The sequence below is a fragment of the Scyliorhinus canicula genome, chromosome 5 (genome assembly GCF_902713615.1).
Source record: "Scyliorhinus canicula chromosome 5, sScyCan1.1, whole genome shotgun sequence".
NCBI lineage: Eukaryota > Metazoa > Chordata > Chondrichthyes > Carcharhiniformes > Scyliorhinidae > Scyliorhinus > Scyliorhinus canicula.
The window spans coordinates 151824683-151847700 of record NC_052150.1 but is presented as its reverse complement, the minus strand read 5'-3'; the positions used below and the strand labels follow the sequence as shown (position 1 = coordinate 151847700).

The 23018-nt window shown below is 44.1% G+C and overlaps 1 protein-coding gene across 3 annotated transcripts in view; it reads left to right on the top strand.

Annotated features, from left to right (window-relative positions):
* tbc1d5 (TBC1 domain family, member 5) overlaps window positions 1–23018 on the top strand; it is a 604945-nt gene that overhangs the window by 502736 nt on the left and 79191 nt on the right. For all 3 annotated transcript variants that reach the window (XM_038797832.1, XM_038797833.1, XM_038797834.1), the window contains one exon: window positions 22381–22480. In XM_038797832.1, coding sequence (XP_038653760.1) covers window positions 22381–22480 — 100 coding nt within the window. The remainder of the gene's footprint in view (window positions 1–22380; window positions 22481–23018) is intronic.

The following is a 23018-nucleotide window of genomic DNA, read 5'->3' as shown; positions in this document are numbered from 1 at the left end:
AATAAGGTTTGTGAGGCATGACCTACCCTTCACAAAACCATGTTGACGATCTCTAATCAAGTTATTCCTTTCCAGATGATTATACATCCGATCTCTTATAAACCTTTCCAAGACTTTTCCCACAACAGAAGTAAGGCTCGCTGGTCTATAGTTACCGGGGTTATCTCTACTACCCTTCTTGAACAAGGGGACAACATTTGCTATCCTCCAGTCTTCTGGCACTATTCCTGCAGACAAAGATGACTTAAAGATCAAAGCCAAAGGCTCAGCAATCTCCTCCCTAGCTTCCCAGAGAATCCTAGGATAAATCCCATCCGGCCCAGGGGACTTATCTATTTTCACACTTTCCAGAATCGCTAACACTTCCTCCTTATGAACCTCAAGCCCTTCTAGTCTAGTAGCCTGTATCTCAGTATTCTCCTCGAAAACATTGTCTTTTTCCTGTGTGAATACAGATGAAAAATACTGATTTAGCACCTCTCCTATCTCCTCGGACTCCACGCACAACTTCCCACTACTGTCCTTGACTGGCCCTACTCTTACCCTAGTCATTCTTTTATTCCTGACATATCTATAGAAAGCTTTAGGGTTATCCTTGATCCTACCTGCCAAAGACTTCTCATGTCCTCTCCTGGCCCTTCTTAGTTCTCTCTTTAGAGCCTTTCTAGCTAACTTGTAACTCTCAAGTGCCCTAACTGAACCATCACGTCTCATCTTTACATAAGCCTCCTTCTTCCTCTTGACAAGTGTTTCAACTGCTTTAGTAAACCATGGTTCCCTCGCTCGACCACTTCCTCCCTGCCTAACAGGTACACACTTATCAAGGACACCCAGTACCTGTTCCTTGAACATGCTCCACATTTCCATTATGCCCATCCCCTGCAGTTTTCTTCTCCAGCCGATGCATCCTAAGTCTTGCCTCATCGCATCATAATTGCCTTTCCCCCAGATATGACTCTTGCCTCGCAGTATATACCTATCCCTTTCCATCACTAAAGTAAACGTAATCGAATTGTGGTCACTATCACCAAAGTGCTCACCTACCTCCAAATCTGACACCTGTCCTGGTTCATTACCCAGTACCAAATCCAATACGGCCTCGCCTCTCGTTGGCCTATCTACATACTGCATCAGGAAACCCTCCTGCACACATTGGACAAAAACGGACCCATCTAAAGTACTCGAACAATAGTGTTTCCAGTCAATATTTGGAAAGTTAAAGTCACCCATAACAACTACCCTGTTACTTTCGCTCGTATCCAGAATCATCTTTGCAATCCTTTCCTCTACATCTCTGGAACTTTTCGGAGGCCTATAGAAAACCTCTAACAGGGTGACCTCTCCTTTCCTGTTTCTTAACTCACCCCATACTACCTCAGTATTCGAGTCCTCATCAAATGCCCTCTCAGCCACCGTAATACTGTCCTTGACTAACAATGCCATCCCTCCCCCTCTCTTACCATCTTCCCTGAGCTTACTGAAATATCTAAACCCCGGCACCTGCAACAACCATTCCTCGCCCTGCTCTATCCATGTCTCCGAAATGGCCACAACATCGAAGTCCCAGGTACCAACCCATGCCGCAAGCTCACCCACCTTATTCCGGATGCTCCTGGCATTGAAGTAGAGGCACTTTAAACCACCTTCCTTCCTGCCGGTACACTCCTGCAACTTTGAAACCTTACTCATGTCCTCACTACTCTCAACGTCTTGTGTACTGGAGCTACAATTCGGGTTCCCAATCCCCTGCTGAACTAGTTTAAACCATCCCGAAGAGCATTAACAAACCTCCCCCCCAGGATATTAGTACCCCTCTGGTCCAGGTGTAGACCATCCCGTTTGTAGAGGTTGCACCTACCCCAGAATGAGCCCCAATTGTCCAGGAATCTGAAACCCTCCCTCCTGCACCATCCCTGCAGCCACATGTTCAACTGCTGTCTCTCCCTATTCCTCGACCCGCTAGCACGTGGAACGGGTAACAACCCAGAGAAAATAACCTATGTCATTGGTACCTATGTGGACCACGACTTGGGGCTGCTCCCCCTCCCCCTTAAGGATCCCGAAAACAGGATCCGAGACATCGCGGACCCTGGCACCTGAGAGGCAACACACCAACCATGGCTCTCTCTCGTTCCCACAGAATCTCCTATCTATCCCCCTAACTATGGAGTCTCCAATGACTAATGTTCTTCTCCTCTCCCCCCTTCCCTTCTGAGCAGCAGGGACAGACTCTGTGCCAGAGACCTGTACCCTGTGGCTGACCCCTGGTAAGTCATCCCCCCAACAGTATCCAAAGCAGTATACCTGTTACTAAGGGGAACGACCACAGCGGATCCCTGTACTGACTGCTTCCGCCCAACCCCTCTCACCGTCACCCATCTATCTTTATTCTTTGGCGTAACTACCTCCCTGAAGCCTCCCGAATGATCCAAAGTTCATCCAGCTCCAGCTCCAGTTCCCTAACACGGTTTTTGAGGAGCTGGAGTTGGGTGCACTTCCCACAGATGAAATCAGCAGGGACACTGACGGCGTCCCTCACCTCAAACATTCTGCAGGAGGAGCATTGTACTGCCTTCCCTGCCATCCCCTCTAGATAAAATAACAGTTGCATCCTTCTATTGACTAGACCCTTCAGGCAAGTATGTCACTTTTGTACCAACTTTTGGCAGTTGGCCTTTCGAAAAAATGGCCTGTTCTAACGCATCAGAAGTGTTGTGTTCCTCTACAGAAACCCTGTCTGTATCAATTAACTGGTCCTCATAGTTCTGTAACACGTGCGTATCAGATGGCCCTGGTTCCTCGTCATGTCTGTCTGCTCTGTCTAAATTTGAACATTTGTAATCTGTACCCATTATTCTTGATGAATGTACCCTAACAGTTTGATTGCCATGTTGCAAAATATTTGGATACATGGATTGGCCATGTTGCAAAATAATTGTTTTGCATCTATGCCTATGATGTTCCCTGGGCCTTTCTATTCATTAAAATTGTCTCTCTTATAGTATTCTGTGTCTCCTTGCTGAAAAACGGTATTTGATGGCCGTACATTATGCCTTAAAGCTCTGCGAAATCTTTCAGAGACTTCTGCTTCCAAAAAAGCTTTTCCACTGCTATGTAATGCATTTAAATGCTCAGCAAAGGCAGAGCTAATTGTAGTCCCTTCGAAGCTGGAGGCTGGTCATCCAAAATGGACGGAATTTTAGGATTTCTACCAAACACTAATTGATGGGGACCAGAGCCCCCAACCATCTGCAATGAATTCTTTGCATGTACCGCCCATGCTAAAGCTGAGTTTAGCTTGTAATTTGGTGTATCTGCCAACATTTTCCGGAACATGTCATCTATTATTGGTTTCTTTCACACACACACACCATTACTAAATGGGCTTTCTGCAGCTGGATTCGTAACTGTGATATTGACGTTTTCACACATATCCCTAAACGCATCATTAGCAAATGCTCCCACATTGTCCGTAAGGAATTTTGCCGGTGGGCCCACCCCGTTCCTATCCATTTTTCCACGATTTGAACCAGAATTACTTCCTTTTCTTTATTTGGTACAATCGTTGATTGACTAAATCTGGTTGCTAAATCTACAAAATGCAAAATAAATATATTATTGGCTTTATCCCAGATCTTAAGGTCCATGGCCACAATTCCGTTAAAATCCCTGGCCACAACAAGCTTTTTATCAGTTAAAGTTCCATTTTCAACTGCATTTAACACATCCCTAACCACTCTACTTGAAATATTATTTGTCAGTAATGGAATACAATACTGTCCAGACTGGTAAGTCATTGTAAATCCACCGTCTTTCCAAAAACTGTTCCATATCCAGTTTCATGTGTGCTTTTTTCATTTGACGGTCTACTCAAAAGCAAAGGCATATCACTTGATACAACATCCGTGCTAATGAAATGATTCACTCTGGCAACATTGCAAGGGATCACCACTCTTTTCAGCGACTTCAGAGTATTATCATCCCCAAACCTGAAACGTTTGGAAATGTCATATTCCTTAACCTTGTTACGATTTTCAGCATTCAAGGAGTCCAGGTAACATTTTAACCAGTCAATTCCACACACAGCAGATGTGCAGCCACTGCCCAAAAATGAAAATTGCTTATTGTCACGAAGAGGCTTCAATGAAGTTACTGTGAAAAGCCCCTAGTCACCACATTCCGGCGCCTGTTCGGGGAGGCTGGTACGGGAATTGAACCGTGCTGCTGGCCTGCCTTGGTCTGCTTTCAAAGCTAGCGATTTAGCCCAGTGTTCCAAATCAACCCCTGGCACAATTGAACAGCACAATTGAAGGATTCTGCAACCAACACCCTCATTACCAGCGTAAAACTGCTTGTTAATAGGACAATGCCTTCTTTCTGGTCACTATCTTTTTCCTCTTCTGACTCTTCCGTGTCATGTGTCGTTTCAAACACTCTATTATAACATGTTGAACAGTTGAAAGCATAATGGTATTAAGAGTCACATCGAAAACATCAATTTATCATACCCCGTGCATTTCTGTGGTTCATCTTCCTATTGTAGGTTCTAACTGGGTTTCTGTCTTCATAATTTCCAGGTTCAGATCTCCTTCTGTAGTCTTGGAACCTGTTCGTAGCCGTACAATTTTGCCATCCTGTTAGTAGTGTATCTTCCATATTCTGCCTTATTGCAGCCTGACCTATTTGGGCCATTGGAATCAAATGTTTCCCCAGAAACCTTTTTAAAGCTTCTGTCATCTGATCGAATAAGGTATCCTTATCCGCAAACTGAACTTCTGTCAAAACCAGGAGCCGATCCATGTTGCTCACTCTAGCACAGTCAAGTAATTTAAAGGCCAACACAGACTGTGGAAATTCCAGGTTGTATTTCTGCAGCCTTTTATATCGTCTGTCAAATTCCATTATATAGTCTTCAATGGAGAAATCCTCTATTTTCTGGAACCTATCAAAATCCGACCATGCTTCATACGCACTTAACAAGTCATCCTTTTTATAAATCTTATCCATATAACGTAATAGAGTCTTCAGACCTTCTTCTGAGTCTAACTCTTCCAATTCCAGCTCAGAAAACACTTTGTTTCGGATGTTACTGTCATAAAGTAGAGAAAGAGCCAATGCCATACCTTGTGTTCTCTTTCCCAAGGCAGTTACCTTAGTCCACATAACTACTGCAGTTCTCCATTGGTTGTCCGATCCCCTTTCAGAAAATAAGAACAAAAGAATAGGGGGCAGCGCGGTAGCATGGTGGTTAGCATAAATGCTTCACAGCTCCAGGGTCCCAGGTTCGATTCCCGGCTGGGTCACTGTTTGTGCGGAGTCTGCACATCCTCCCCGTGTGTGCGTGGGTTTCCTCCGGGTGCTCCGGTTTCCTCCCACAGTCCAAAGATGTGCGGGTTAGGTGGATTGCCAGGCTAAATTGCCCTGAGTGTCCGAAAAAAAAAATAAGGTTAATGGGGGTTGTTGGGTTACTGGGATAGGTATACGTGGGCTTGAATAGGGTGATCATTGCTCGGCACAACATCGAGGGCCGAAGGGCCTGTTCTGTGCTGTACTGTTCTAATTCTAACAAAGAAAATTACAGCACAGGAACAGGCCCTTCGGCCCTCCCAGCCTGTGCCGATCCAGATCCTTTATCTAAACCTGTCTCCTATTTTCCAAGGTCTACTTCCCTCTGTTCCCGCCCGTTCATATACCTGTTTAGATGCCTCTTAAATGATGCTATCGTGCCCGCCTCTACCACCTCCGCTGGTAAAGCGTTCCAGGCACCCACCACCCTCTGCGTAAAAAAACTTTCCACGCACATCTCCCTTAAACTTTCCCCCTCTCACCTTGAAATTGTGACCCCTTGTGACTGACACCCCCACTCTTGGGAAAAGCTTGTTGCTATCCACCCTGTCCATACCTCTCATAATTTTGTAGACCTCAATCAAGTCCCCCCTCAACCTCCGTCTTTCCAACGAAAACAATCCTAATCTACTCAACCTTTCCTTCATAGCTAACACCCTCCATACCAGGCAACATCCTGGTGAACCTCCTCTGCACCCTCTCCAAAGCATCCACATTCTTCTGGTAATGTGGCAACTAGGACTGCACGCAGTATTCCAAATGTGGCCTAACCAAAGTCCTATACAACTGTAACATGACCTGCCGACTCTTGTACTCAATACCCCGTCCGATGAAGGCAAGCATGCTGTATGCCTTCTTTACCACTCTATCGACCTGCGTTGCTACCTTCAGGGTACAATGGACCTGAACTCCCAGATCTCTCTGTACATCAATTTTTCCCAAGACCCTTCCATTGACCATATAGTCCGCTCTTGAATTTGATCTTCCAAAATGCATCACCTTGCATTTGCCTGGATTGAACTCCATCTGCCATTTCTCTGCCCAACTCTCCAATCTATCTATATTTGTTGTATTCTCTGACAGTCCTCTTCGCTATCTGCAACTCCACCAATCTTAGTATCATCAGCAAACTTGCTAATCAGACCACCTATACCTTCCTCCAGGTCATTTATGTAGATCGCAAACAACAGTGGTCCGAGCACGGATCCCTGTGGAACACCACTAGTCACCCTTCTCCATTTTGAGACACTCCCTTCCACCACTACTCTCTGTCTCCTGTTGCCCAGCCAGTTCTTTATCCATCTAGCTGCGATAGTCATATTCGGCCATCTTTATCCTAGGTTCAGCCATATATCTTCTATTTTTCACACTCACTCTTTGGTTTGGTCTGGAAAAGTTGTATCTTTCAACCCTTCACATTTGAACAGCAACCATCCTCTGCTACTATTTGTTCAACGTTTAGCTTCTGTTGTATAAAGAGTCAAAGATTCTGCTCCTTTTCACAAACACCTTTATTTTACTTTAACAAACTCTGCACAAACCTCTGTCGTCACATCACCTGACACAAAGGCCACCTGAAGTCCCTTTACATATCATTGCCAATTATTGGATACTTAACATAAATGAGACAACAAATTGTAATGTCTCTTAACCCATTACTTAACATATTCGGCCCATCAAGTCTGTACCGGCCCTTGGAAAGAGCACCCTACTTGGAAAGAGCCTACCCCCGTAACCCCACCTAACCTTTTGGACATTAAGGGGCAATTTAGCATGGCCAATCATCTAACCTGCACATCTTTGCTCCAGGAAACTGGAGCACCCAAAGGAAACCCACGCAGACACAGGGAAAACGTGCAGACTCTGCATAGACGGTGACCCAAGCTGGGAATCGAACCCGGGCCCTAGGCTGCTCAGCCTGTCTCTTCTCTCTTCCCCCCCCCCCCCCCCCCTGCCCTGGCAAGGGGCCTCCCAATGGAGCCAGCACAGCCGGTGTCCGGGCCAGCAGCCCGCAGTCACTCCACATCATTTCCTACCTCCTCTCTCTCGCTCAGCAGCCAGGGTACCAGGTTCTTGATTTTTGAGACCACAAGTGAACCACGCTGTCAGGAACTCGGCCCATCGGAGGTGGTGAATCTCGGAGGCCCTGGAGAATAGGGTGTCAGACCCGCTATTGATATGCCTACTGTACTTTAACCCCACGTGGCGAGCGACACATTTACGCCATTTTCAGGGTACAGGAGCATCCCAATTTGGCGTCAAACCGGCGCCTACCCCGATTTCCGCATCGGAAGCTATTCTCTGGCCAATCGTGTTTCGCGATTCCGCTGTCAGTAAGCCGAGAATCCCGTGCTAAGTGTTCCTGCCGGAACTGAACTCATGTGCACGTTGCACGGGTTCATAGGGCATCTGTCACAGCGCGGATGAATCTGTGTATTATTATTATGGGCCAGGGTTTAGAGAACACCAAAGTATATCATGCAGTTCAGCTGACCCACAACTTTTTATAGATTTTGGTTATGGGGAGCATAAGCATAACAAACAGCATCCATAAGTCAAATATCCTTTTGAACAAAGACAGCAGGTTTGAATTCTCTACAGAAAGCAGTTATCACTTTTAAATTATCAATTGATCTGAAGACATTCTTTAGCATGCAGAGAGCGAGAGATCAAAATACACCTTCTTGATTGAATGCAGCTCCCAACAGTAAACAAAACCAAAAACTCAGCTACAAAACAGCTTTCAGCTGAAAACGAAAGTAAAAGCCAGAAACACAGCTCAGCTCCACCCACACAATGACATCGGTGCAGCTATTTGATAAACACACTTTTCTTAAAGGGACCCTCACATGACAGTGTTGATGTTTGCGAGATCCCACACATGAGCCCGCTCAAGACCTGGAGTGAGCCAGAGGCATAAACGTTCAGGGCCTTAACACCCATTGGCCATTGGGAGTGAGTGTCTTCCTTCATATCATGTGGTGCTAGTTGCGTTACCATATGTCAGGGGTCGCATGGTCTCAGTGGTTAGCCGGCATCAGCACAGGGAGTCAGGCAGCTCTTCGAAGGACAGGTGGCGACGGTATACATATATCCTGATGCAGCACCTCATTTGCACTCCTCCTCGGCCTGTGGGGCGGCCAACACTAGAGCCTCACCGGCTGGCCCCTGCTCTTCGAGGGCAGGCTCCTCTTTCTTGTGCAGAGTCCGCCATGGGCTTTCCCTAGTGCTGTAGCCTTCATGCATCGTCAACGGCAGCAGAGGCCAGGTAGTAGGCGAGCATAGCTGGCTCTACTTCAAAATACATGGGCTGGATTCTCCGGTCGTCGATGCCAAAAAGCCGTTCGGCGAACGGCTGGAGAATCCACGTTTACGACCAAATCGGAGGCAGCGCCGCTTTCACGATGCTCCGCCCCTCCAAAGCGGCATGCTCTAGGAGGGTCTCTCATGGTCTCATCCGTCAGGAACTCAGAGTGGCGGCTGCAGACTCAGTCCAGCGCCGCCACAGTCGGGGGAGGGCCGATCCGTGGGCAAGGGGAGGACATTATGCGGGGCTGTGGACACTGTGGGGGGGTTGGTCGTCTGTGTCCTCTGGTTCTAGTTTTTTCTACAAGTGGAAACATCCTCACCATGGCCATTCTATCCAGGACTCAATAAACTTCAATAAGAATCCCTTCATCCTTCTAAATTCCAACAAGTACAGACTGTGGAGGCCTAATCACTGAGTGTCTTTAAGACACAGATAGATATGTTCTTGAATAATAAGGAGATCAGTTGTTATGGAGAGAAGGCAGGAGAATGAGAAGCATATCAGCCATGATTGAATGGCGGAGAAGATCCTATGGGCCGAATGGCCTAATTCTGCTTCCCTGTTTTATGGTTGCCACTCCGCAGAAGATTCAGCCTTTTTTCTTAATAAGGTGTGAAATTGCTTTCTGGGTAGCCTAGTATTATGATAGACATGTTCATTTGATGATTGCTTTGGACTTGTATGAAACCAATTTTTTTTTTCTCATTTAGGTATGTCTTGTGTAGTACAGCAGTTTACGATTTTGGTTGAAATATTTTATTTGTGGGATGAGTATTTATTGATTGCCACTCATTGATATTCCGCACCCTTTCCACAACATTTCTAGGGGCTTGCAACTTTTATAGATTTTTATTTACAAGTCTATATGTTTGAAACGTTACTTTATTTTCTCCTCTGCATTTCATTATAATCCTGTCTGTAATTGATTTTCTGCTTCCAGTTCATTGGACTAGGTGAATGTTTGAAGTGATTGATTAAGAAGCCTTTCTGCAAATCATTAGTTTTAGTCAATTAGCAAAGTTTCATTTCTATAACTGGACACAATTGTGACATGCATTACTCTTGGTAAATATTTACGTAGTAAAATATTAAGAGCATTGCATTGCTATGTTGTAACAATGCAGATGGATGTCTAAGTATACTTTCTACCAGTTCATTTTATGTTATTTTTATTTTGGTTTTTGAACATCTGGAGAGGCAAGTAACCTACCACCTCCATGCCGCGTTCTCCATGATTTTCTTTATCAACATGCTCCTGGTCCGAGTTAATATCCTATGTTTCTGATGCTTTTTCAAATAGTCACTCCACTTTCGAGATCCATGACAATAATAATAATAATAATCGCTTATTGTCACAAATAGGCTTCATTGAAGTTACTGTGAAAAGCCCCGAGACGCCACATTCCTGCGCCTGTTCAGGGAGGCCAGTACGAGAATTGAACCCGCCCTGCTGCCTTGTTCTGCATTACAAGCCAGCTGTTTAAGAGCTCACAGCTTGTATCTGCATTAGTCAGGTGGTGGCTTAGTGGTATTGTCATTGAATTAGTAATCCAGAGACCCAGGATAATTCTCTAGGAACCGGGTTCAAATCCCACCGTGGGATTGAATTTGTTAAAATCTGGAATTAAAAGTCTAATGATGACTATGAAACCATTGTAAGAAGTCTTACAACACCAGGTTAAAGTCCAACAGGTTTGTTTCAAACACGAGCTTTCGGAGCACGGCTCATTCTTCAGGTGAATGGAAAGGCTTGTTCCAGAAATGTTTATAGACACAGTCAGAGATGCCCCGGAATGCGAGCACCTGCAGGCAATCAAATCATCAAAGATGCAGAGAGAGAGGTAACTCCAGGTTAAAGAGGTGTGAATTGTCCCAAGCCAGTTCAGTCGGTAGGCCTCTGCAAGTCCAGGCTTGTTGGTGGGGGCCGAATGTAATGCGACATGAATCCCAGATCCCGGTTGAGTCCACCTCTCTCTCTGCATCTTTGATGATTTGATTGCCTGCAGGTGCTCGCATTCCGGGGCATCTCTGACTGTGTCTATATAAACATTTCTGGAACAAGCCTTTCCATTCACCTGAAGAAGGAGCCGTGCTCCGAAAGCTCGTGTTTGAAACAAACCTGTTGGACTTTAACCTGGTGTTGTAAGACTTCTTACTGTGCTCACCCCAGTCCAACGCCGGCATCTCCACATTATGAAACCATTGTCGTTGTTGTAAAAACCCAACTGGTTCATTAAATGCCCTTTAGGGAAGGAAATCTGCCGTCCGTACCCTGTCTGGCCTACATGTGGTCCCAGGCCCACAGCAATGTGTTTGACACTTAATGCCCTCTGAAATGGCCTAGTCAGCCACTGAGTCCAAGAGCCATGAGGGATGGGCAATAAAGCTGGCCTAGCCAGCAATGCCCAGACCCCATGAACAAATAAAAAATATATATATCTAACTCTCTATACAAAATGTTATACATCAATTATACTCGGGGCGATGTGCAGTCTCAGAATTACAGTTGGACACCGCCAACTCTGACTCTATCTAAGAATTGCTCATTGGAAGTTGAAACTTCCTGGGTAATTCCCTGAACTTCCATAAGGTCCTGACACGCATACCAGTCGTGTGTCTGGTCTCCGGCGACCCGGACACTGTAACATTTGGACCATTATATTCTTGCCCTCCCCCTTCCCCACTATTGAATGTTGCTGCTCATCAAATCTTTGTTTTATTGCAACACTTAGCTGCTTAACTGACCCAACCCACACCCTTGTTCAACATCCTCAAATTGGCCTCTCTGAAAAAACAGCTCAACAAGAAAACATCAGCACACAGCAAAAACATAAGTAAACACAGTAAAACATAGTCTTTCTCCTTTCTGTACTAGTAACAGCACTTGCTGCTGCCTGCACTGACATGTCAAAAATACAGCAATGAAACATTCTTGCAGCAACAGCTACAATTTAAGCCCAATTTTAACAACAGGATGAACGTTGTCAGTTCAAACACTCCCCGGCTCATCCTTCCTCTTCACAAACACACACACCCCCCACCACCATGATTCCACAGGCTCCCCACTCCCACTGTTTCTGACAACCCACTTCACACTATTCACCACAACCACCAGCTAAATTTATATGCTGACTTGCCATTAAGCATGCATGCTAGTCAGGTTCCACTAGCTATAGAGCATCTTCACCGAACATCCCTGTGACCTTTTTTGTTAACTGCCTTGCACAGTATGTTTTTTTGTCACTGACCATGCTTGTCGGTCACCTCAACTCTCCCTACCCAACATGGATGTTTCTCACTGAATATGTTTTAGAAATAGCTTGTTTTTCCCAAAGTAGGCTGCTCATCCTCTCTCCACTGAGTGGCATTGCTACCCCATCTGCCCTGAATCCTGGTCAAGTCCTCACCCCAACTTTGGGCAGCACGGTAGCACAAGTGGATAGCACTGTGGCTTCACAGCGCCAGGGTCCCAGGTTTGATTCCCCACTGGGTCACTATCTCCGGAGTCTGCATGTTCTCCCTGTGTGTGCATGAGTTTCCTCCGGGTGCTCCGGTTTCCTCCCACAGTCTAAAGACGTGCAGGTAAGGTGGATTGGCCATGATAAATTGCCCTTAGTGACCAAAAAGGTTAGGAGAGGTTATTTGGTTATGGGTTAGGGTAGAAGTGAGGTCGATGCAGACTCGATGGGCCGAATGGCCTCCTTCTGCACTGTATATTCTATGTTCTTGTTCAAAACTCAGAAGTGAAGATGTATAGTTAGTGACACGAGTGCTCGGAAAGGGAATTATTAGTTCAAATGGAACACAAGAGACTGGGTGAGCAAGAAGCAGAAATGATTGGGAAGGGAACACCAAGGAAGTCACCGAGGGGAACCTTTTCCCTAAAAGTGCCATCCCAAATGCAACCTGCAGATCTCGGGTGTCCATACCACTCACAAGCTCCCACCAAAAATTATTCCAAGAAAGAAGAAGATTGGGGCAGAGTGGAAGAAGCAAAAACAGTTCAGGGGATGGAACATCAGATAGAGGAAAAAAACTGGGACAGAGGGAAAACAGCAACAAGAAGGCATCAGAAATCAGTAAGAAAGAAAAGAGCATATTCTCAGACTTACTGCAAGCATGCCAGAGATCAAACAGTATAATCTGCACACACACATTTATGCTGAATTATTGTTATAGTTACTGTATGTGGTTTGTTCAAATTGATAAATCAGCATGGATTTAAATATATTTGAAATATATTTAGCCTTTGTGTCAATAATGCAATCGTGCAACTTGTTCAAAATGAAATTGTTTACATGTAATCTTTTACATGTAATCCTTTTATGCCAGTTTGCAGCTGTAATTCCAAACTGTCTCAAGGGCATTGAGTACAAGTAAATAATGTTTAGATTTTATATCACATTAAAAATGAACATATTTATTCAAGTTTCTACACTTATCCATTTTAATAGGTGGGTTATTTAATTCATTTACCTAGTCCAGAGCTCCACAATAGACCATTCATGTGTGAATGGAATACTTGGTTTGTGCAGCAGAGGGCAGCTTTTTAAAGCAGAACTTTTAAAGGAATAAGATTTGTGACTGAGTTATGAGTAAAATCCCGTGCTGTGAATGGAATACTGTCTCACTCAATTGGCTTATTCTAATAAGGAAACAATGGAACTAAATTACATTTTTTTAGCAATTTAACCCATATGATTTTTGGAAAACAGAAACAACTTAAAACATCGCTGATAACCTTTCATTGGGAAGTTATTTTAAGTCATTGTTTCATGTTAGAAAATCACTGGAGTTTTTGACAAATCAAAAATGTGATGAAGTGAACTTGCATTGATTCATCAGTGAATCTCAATTTCACAATTGATTTAAATTCAGAATTAGAATGTTAAAGCCCTCCTAATGGCTCTCTAGCAGCACCTTATAACTATTGGACCTAGGTCAAGAGCTGAGCACAGTATCCAACGTCTGTCCTCGTGTAGCCACAGTATTGAGCCGGCTGGTCCAATTCAACTCCTGGCTGGTGGTAACCCCCGGGATTGTTGATGCAAAAGAAAAATGCTGCAAATCTGAAAAAAAATGTTGTAACACTTAGCACATTAGGCAGCATATATGGATAGGAAAGCAGCGTTACTATTTTACTGACTTTAATCAGAACTTTCTTCCAACAACCATAGTTACCTTCTCCTGTGTCAAATATGAATGGGGCCATTTATTAAAACATATTTTAACAAGAGTTAAAACTAGCTTGCAAATATATATAGTTAATTCCCTTGACAACAATGTGAATTTGCTGATAAGAAATATACGCAAACCTGAAAAACGGTATTCTATGGTTCCTGCAATTACACTATCATGTATCCATATCCCAATAATTAAAACTGCAATGAGATAAAAGAATGTTAGGTCTTCAGTATTATTGTCATGCTGAACACGGTACCTTGACAAAGCAAAACTGACCAATATGACTGCTGCCTAAACTCCAGTTTTCAGGGATAAATTCCAAATAACATTTCTTAGAAATCAAATGGGCACTCCCAATAAATCCTTTCACCAAATACAGTACATTACTTAGGGATGGTCTATTAATGATCAAATGAACATTTTCTGCCTAACCATTAATTATACAACTCAAAAATTCACTAAAAATATCTCAAACCAAACTCAAATAATGGGACAAAACATAGAATGCTGGAAAAACTCAGCAGGTCTAGCAGCATCTGTTGGAAGAGAAAACAGTCGACGTTTCTAGTTGGCATGGCTCTTCCATCAGAACTAGAGAGAAAATCTGTTGGACGTTCTACTGAGACGTTGTAACTGAGAGAGATTGCAACAAAAATGTAGCAAACTTAAGAACAAGAGACAAGACAATGTGGGAAACCGGATAAAAAGTTGGCTTAGTAACAGGAAACAAAGGCTAATGGTCGATGACTCCCTTGCAAATGGAGAGTTGTTTCAAGTGGTGTTCCACAGGGCTCAGTGTTGCGAGCCTTACTGTTTGTGTTACATATGAATAATTTGGACTTGAACGTGGGGGGCACGATTGGGAAATTTGCTGACAACACAAAAATTGGCCAAATGGTGGACAGTATAGAGGATAGTAAGAAGTCTTACAACACCAGGTTAAAGTCCAACAGGTTTGTTTCAAACACGAGCTTTCGGAGCACGGCTCCTTCTTCAGGTGAATGGAAAGGCTTGTTCCAGAAATGTTTATATAGACACATTTCTGGAACAAGCCTTTCCATTCACCTGAAGAAGGAGCCGTGCTCCGAAAGCTCGTGTTTGAAACAAACCTGTTGGACTTTAACCTGGTGTTGTAAGACTTCTTACTGTGCTCACCCCAGTCCAACGCCGGCATCTCCACATCAAGTATAGAGGATAGCTATAATATCCAAAATGATATAGATGTGTTGGTAGAGTGGGTGATAAAGTGGCAGATGGAATTTAACACAGAGAAATGGGAGGTCAAGCAGTTATAGGGAATGGTCAATAAATGGGAATATACTAAGAGGGGTAGATGAAGTGAAAGATCTTGGGATACAAGTGCACAGATCCCTAAAGGCAGCAGTTCAAGTAGACAAGGTTGTAAAGAAAGCAAATTGAATGCTCTCCTTCATTGGCAGAGGTATAGAATATAAAAGTAAGGATATAATGTTAGAATTGTATAAAACAGTGGTGAGGCCACAACTGGAGTACTGTTTGCAGTTCTGATCACCACATTACAGAAGGACGTGATTGATCTGGAGAGAGGCAGAGGAGGTTTACAAGAATGGAGCTGGAAAGGTGTAGCTACGAGGAGAGTTTGGATAGGTTGGTTTTATTTACCTTGGAACAAAGAAGGCTGAGGGGTGACTTAATTGAGCTGTACAAAATTATGAGAGGAAGAGATTGAGTGGGCAGGATAAAATTGTTTCCCTTGGTGGAGAATTCTAGAACCAGGAGACATAGATTGAAGATAGGTGGCAGAAGGTGGAGAGGGGACATGAGGAAGAACTTTTTTATGCAGAGGGGAGCAGGAGTCTGGAATTCGCTGCCTGAGTTGGTGGAGGAAGCAGAGCCCCTGAACTCTTTTAAAAAGTACCTTGACCTGCACCTTAAATGCTATAAGCTGCAGGGATATGGGCCGGGTGGAGAAAGGTGTCCTCAGGCTGGCATGGACAAGATGGGCCAAATGGCCTCCTGTGCTGTAGCTTTTCTATGGTTCTACGGCCCAGTTTGAGAGAAGGGGGTGGGGAGAGGGCTTCTGCATTAAGACAGGAAATGTATGGGATATTTAAAGAATATATTAAGATTGAGGGGAAAGGTCAAATATTGGGAGATTTGTTAAACTGTTTAGATTGGCTTCAGTTCCGTTCTGAAACTGATGAGTCTCACACCTTGTGAATTAAGGTAACCTCACTTTAATATTTGATAGATATCCATATCCTTGCATTCTTTAAAAAAATTTTTATGTATAATGAATAATGTCTAAAGCTTGGATTCTCTTGTAAAACTAAGAACTAGCTATATTTTCCTTTTGGGATTTATCTAGTTTTGCCAGTTATGCTTTTCATATCACCACCAAATTAATTTCTTTCTTATTATAATACATTTAGGAGTACTTAAAACTTAAATTATCTCATGAAAATGAAAATCACTTATTATCACGAGTAGGCTTCAATGAAGTTACTGTGAAAAGCCCCTAGTCGCCACATTCCGGCGCCTGTTCGGGGAGGCTGGTACGGGAATTGAACCGTGCTGCTGGCCTGCCTGGGTCTGCTTTCAAAGCCAGCGATTTAGCCTAGTGTGCTAAACCAGCCTCATTTAATCTTCTGTATCAAAGACTCATAAACCCCTTCTGGGGAAATTATAATTTAGCTAAAAACTGGTTGTAAGTAAGGAATAAGATAATTCTGGCTTCTTTCACTCCTTTATTTGAGGTTTGGGTCGGATCCGGAGAACCTAGTTGCCGTCTTTGGGTCTGGCTCCCTCTAGCGGATGTTGAGAGGAATTAATCAGGGCGTCTATAAAAGCAAATGACTGTGGATGCTGGAATCTAAATCAAAAACAGAAAATACTGGACAATCAGGTCTGACGGCATCTGTGGAGAGAAAAAGGAGCTAATGTTAAGAGTCGGGATGACTCTTTGTCAGGATGTATGTCAGACCTTGAAAAACTTAACCTAAAATTGTGGTACACCACAGAGTGTTTTCCTTTCAACTGCCCATTGACTTTCTTGCTGATTGCTGTTATCAACAGCCAACCGTTGTCTTGTTGCAGCTATTCTCACCTCTCTGCTGGCATGCAGCTCCTGTGTCATTGTGCTATGATAGTGCCTTGAGCTTAATAGTTCTGGTGGAAATGAAATTGAGTATTGGCGAGTAGATGTTGCTTGATGACACTAGGGAAAGTTCTCAGAGGTATCTGCATCATTTAGATTTTTTTTTTTGTAGATAGAACATTCATAAACATAGCAAACATAGAACATACAGTGCAGAAGAAGGCCATTCGGCCCATCGAGTCTGCACTGACCCACTTAAGTCCTCACTACCATCCTATGCCCATAACCCAATAATCCCTCCTCAACGTTTTGATCACTAAGGGCAATTTATCATGGCCAGTCCACCTAACCTGCACATCTTTGGACTGTGGGAGAATACCGGAGCACCCGGGGGAAACCCACGCAGAAACGGGGAGAACGTGCAGACTCCGCACACAGTGACCCAGTGGGGAATGGAACCTGGGGCCCTGGCGCTGTGAAACCACAGTGCTATCCACTTGTGCTACCGTGCTGCCCTAAGATGGGATTCGAGGCAATCCCATATATTGTCAGGTAGATAACAGTGTTATATCTTCCTGGAACACCTTGGTCAGCAGTTCGGCTGCCTCTGATGTAGAGGTCTTCAGTTTGCTGCTGTAATATTGATTGGCATGATGATCTTTTTTTTAATTTAGTGCATGCCACCACGTTTTAATGACGTGGAGCCAAACTGCCTGAACTAAGATGGTAGGGACCTCGGGGTAGACCGAGTGGGATCATCACTTCAGAACTTTTGATTGAAGATGCTTGCAGACACATCAATCCTGCCTCTTGGATTCTCATACTTAATTCATCGTGGGTTTTTTTCTAGACGTCTGTTTATTGGAGTTTTTCCATTTTTACACAAATTCAACAAAACAAGCAAAAAGACAACTACAGGTGTCAATGTACAACAGGTACAGCCCAAAACAACAGTCTTTACAGCATTAGGAACAACAAGACTGGAAACGGATCGATCCCCCCCCCCCCCCCCCCCCCCCCCCCCCCCCCCCCCCCCCGGGGTCCCCAGTACAAAGGAGAATTTGGCTATACTTGCAGTGCAATTTGAACTCCTCTCCAGACCCAGCCGGAACAGGCATCCACCCTCACCTTCAAGATGGCAAAAGACAAAAACAGATTCAAGGAGAGAACCAGGTATAACCAGACCCATGTAAACAATCTGTGATCTCACACAGAGAATGTAAGAAGAGAGGAAGAATTGGAGCTAAGGGTAGGAATGAATCAAACTCCTACAATCCCACTTCCCAGCCCCAGGAACAAGGACAAAACAGACCACTGAACCACCAACCCCACTCCCAATAGGGCAAAAAGCAACCTTGAAGTCAAAAGTTGAGAGAAAAATAGTCGAGTCCCAAGTCGAAGAGACTGAGGGTGGGGGGACATCCACACCAGGACTGGAGGACCGTCAGAGCGGCACCCCCAGAGCTTTGGACCTCCCAGGCTCGAGGAACCATGGGACAATCAGAACAATCAGGGGCTGGTTTAGCTCACTGAGCTAAATCGCTGGCTTTTAAAGCAGACAAAGCAGGCCAGCAGCACGGTTCGATTCCCGTACCAGCCTCCCCGGACAGGCGCCGGAATGTGGCGACTAGGGGCTTTTCACAGTAACTTCATTGAAGCCTACTCGTGACAATAAGCGATTTTCATTTCATTTCATTTCACAAGGCATGGATTTGGCCACTCAAAAACCAACGAAAATCAATATCAGCTTGACTGTGCCCTCCCAGGCCCACCTTCCAACACTACAGCCACTGCCCATAAGGGCAGCAAAACTAAGCAGGAGATAGGCAACACTCCTCACATCTTGCCAGGTCGGAAGAAAAATGAGGAAGAAGAAGAGCAAGAACTGTCAGAAGTAATCCCTCTGACTCACCATATGATGACTAAACAAAGACCAACCAACCGCCACATGGGTCTGCTTAACCCGCAGGAGGAATTAATCAAGGATAAAGACTGGGCCCTACCTTCAGATCTACACCATCTCAATGTCTCACCAAGTGTGAATCACCTATCCTGGGTCCCCGTCCCCCCCCAGCACCCCCAAAGGAGGTGCCATCGCCCGAGGAGCAACAGGATAATGACCACAACTCCTGGCCTAACCCAGCACCGTCACAAGAATATAGGCATTAAAAAATTAGCCCTGGGGACTACCATGACACCTCTATCTAAGACCCCCCACAGGGAAGGCCATACAGTCCTGTACAAAACACGGCACATTAAAAAAAACTCCCAAGAGGGACCACCCCTTCAGACACACCACCTAAAACCAAAAATAGATGACCCTGAGACCACCCTCGCCACAAAAGTTCTGACAGCAGATGAACAATTGAAGAAGACGACCCAATTTTGGATAACTGACCAACCTCTCAAAGGGGAGCTCAACAAACCAGTGTTCTCAACAGTATAAAGCACAATCCGCCTGGGCCTGAAGAAGAATAAGTGCACCCAAAAGAAAAGGATTAGATCTACAAAGAACATTACAGCACAGGAACAAGCCCTTCGGCCCACCAAGCCAGCGCTGATCCAGATTCATTATTTAGACCTACTACTCATTGCCCAAGTGATCTGTATCCCTCCATTCCCCACCTGTTCATGTGTCTTATCAAGATACATTTTAAACGTTGCTATCGTGCCTGCTTCCACCACCTCCACTGGTAACTCATCACCCTCTGCGTGATGAACGTTCCCCGCACATCTTCCCTAAACTTTCCCCCTCTTACCTTGAATCTGTGCCCCCTTGTAATTGAGTCTTCCACCCTGGGAAAAAGCTTTGGACTCATCATCCTGCCTATACCTCTCATAATTTTGTAGACTTCAATCAGGTCTCCCCTTAGCATCCGTCTTTCCAATGAAAACAATACAAGTTTGTTCAGCTTCTCATAGCTAACACCCTCCAGACCAGGCAACATCCTGGTAAACCTTCTTTGCACTCTTTCCAAAGCATCCTTGCCCTTCTGGTAGTGTGGTGACCAGAACTGCATGCAATATTCCAAATGTGGCCTAACTAAAGTTTTATGCAACTGTAACATGACCTGCCAGTTCTTGTATTCAGTGCCCCGGCCAATGAAGACAAGCATGCATATGCCTTCTTGACCACCTTATCCACCTGTGTTGCCACTTTCATGGAACTATGGTCCAGAACACCCAGGTCCCTCTATGTCGATGCTCCTAAGGGTTCTGCCATTTACTGTATAATTTACACCTGAATTGGATCTTCCAAAATGCATCACCTTGCATTTCTCTGGATTGAACTCCATCTGCAATTTCTCTGCCCAACTCTCCAATCTATCTATATTCTGCTGTATTCTCTGACAGTCCTCTTCACCATCTGCAAATCCACCAATCTTAGTGTCATCTGCAAACTTGCTAATCAGACCATCTACACGTTCCTCCAGATCATTAATATATATTACAAACAGCAGTGGTCCCAGCACTGATCCCTGTGGAACACCACTAGTTACAGATCTCCATTCTGAAAAACTCCCTTCTAATGTTACTCTCTGGCTCCTGTTGCCAAGCCAGTTCTTTATCCATCTAGCTGGCACACCTCAAATCCCATGCAACTTTACCTTTTGTACCAGTCTGCCATGAGGGACCTTGTCAAATGCCTTACTAAAGTCCATGTAGATGACATCCACAGCCTTTCCCTTATCAAGTAATTTTATCACCACCTCAAAAAAATCTTATCAAGTTGGTAAGAATGACCTTCCCCACACAAAACCATGTTGCCTATCACTAACAAGTCCGTTCACTTCCAAATGTGAATAAATCCTGTCCTTCAGTATCTCCTCCCAACAGCTTCACTGTTGACGTCAGGCTCACCGGCCTATAATTACCCTGGATTATCCCTCCTTCCCTTCTTAAAACAAGGAACAACATTGGCTTTTCTCCAGTCCTCTGGAACCTTGCCTGTGGTCAAAGATGTTGCAAAGATATCTGTTAAGGACCCAGCTCTTTCCTCCCTGACTACGGCGGACTTTCTTCAGAGTGAGGACAATACTAACCTTACTACTCACTCTCGACCCCTCACCCCACTCCGGCTCAGCTTACCCTCCTCACAAGGTTGCAAAAGGGTGAAACAACGCAATCCCACATACAATACCCAGTTTAACATGATACAACCTTATTAATTTAAGATAATTGATGGTGCAAGACATCACCCCCAAGGAATTCACTACCTTGCAAGCAGATAGAATAACAACATTAGCAGACAACATCATGGTTATCAACAAGTAAAGTCCAGGATCACAACAGGAAAACGAGGTAGTCATCAGGATAAAAGATAAAAGTTCTCAAACTTGGCCGGGAACCACTCCACCATCTCACTGGAGACACCATGCTCCGCCTTATCCACATCCCTCAAGCTGGACGACAGGCAAGGCAACAGGACCTCAACCGTGCAGAGGTGGGCTTCCACCAAAAACAGTGCTCTCTCTGTTGCAAAAGCCTCCTCATGCGTTGCCACTCCCTTCGTAAAGACACCTCGCAACTCCTGGATCTGACATCCCACATCACGGAGTCATGTCATTCAGACGGATTAACTTAATCGCTGGCAGTCATCATCCACCAGTGAACACAATACCGTCAGGACAGGAATCCTCCAGATGCTGCACCACCAACGACAGGACCCCCCCCCCCCCCCCCCCAACTTCTTCGAGCTGCCGTGAGTCAGCGCGGACTCGAGTCTTTCAACTTGACTTAATAAAGCTGAAACACTGACCAACAACTCTTGGTACATTACATTAACCATGCAGACCAGGAAAAGGCAAAAAATAGATGTGTACAAGGATAAAAATAAAGATTGAAAGATGTGCGGAGCCAAAGCTCGCAAAAACACAGCCACTCTTGTGCTCACATCACGTGATCCCCAACTCTATCATGGTTGAATCTCAGAATGCTCCATCACCATGTTCAGTCATATTGTGGTACATGGAGAGTCCACAGCCAAATAATGAATTATTGCAAAGCAATTCTGTATTTTTGTGGCCTTCTAATGTTTTAAGTAGTATTATCAGTTTTGAGTTGGAACAGATCAGCATTGAGAACGATCACATAGGCTACTTGAATGAAAGGTATTACACCATCCCAAAATAAATTTCACAGCTCATTGGCACATTAAGTTTTTTGTGGAAACTAAAGTTTGTAACCTTTTACGAAACAGAATATTTCCAAAATTTCTTCACAACCAGTAAATAAGAAAGCGACTTTCTGCTCCACTTCATTATGTTTGAAACGAATAACATCAATGTTGTGAAGAGGTTTCATTTAATATCCTTTGTCCCTCAGTAATATTAGTAAAATTCTTTTTTAAGTATTGAAACCAAAATTAGTAAAGATTCAGTGCAACTTATTGTGGCGGGGCAAGAGTGTGCCAGTATAATAGCATGTTGGAGATTTGTAAGAGTTTGTTTTTTTTTAATTCCAGGAGGATGAATTGGAGGCACAAGTCTCATTTCTTCAAGGGCAACTGAATGACCTCGAGGCCATGTGTAAATTCTGTGCTAAGATGATGAATGTGCACATATGTAAGTATCGGTTGTATTATTCCTGGGCAAAAAGTCCTACTATTGCACACAACATATTGATGCTTGTATTAATGCACATATTTAGTTACGTTATTCCTCAGCAACTGTCACCTATTTTTTGTACTCCATTTATTTTGAAAATTAGTCAATTATCACATTTCTCACTATATTAGTTTTAGACCAAATTTAATCAGCAGATATCAAAGCTAAAATTTCAGCTCACGAAGCTCAGGCAGCACGATTTTATGTCCACTTGTTTTACTTGCACTGCTATCTTGTTTACATTATCTGGGCTAAGGAGTGTGGGACGAGGTTAATGTTATTGTCTCATTGGTAGATATCTCTAAATCAAAATACCAAATTCTTTTACTAATAGCAACTTGAAACATGCATTAATTCAAGATAACAGGAAGTTAAACTTTATAACCTGAAAACTCTTGTTCAAGAGTACACATTTTGATGGATTTCATGGTATCAACACTATTTTAGTGATGTAATACCTTAAATATTGAATTTATATCAGCTTTTGAAAGATTGT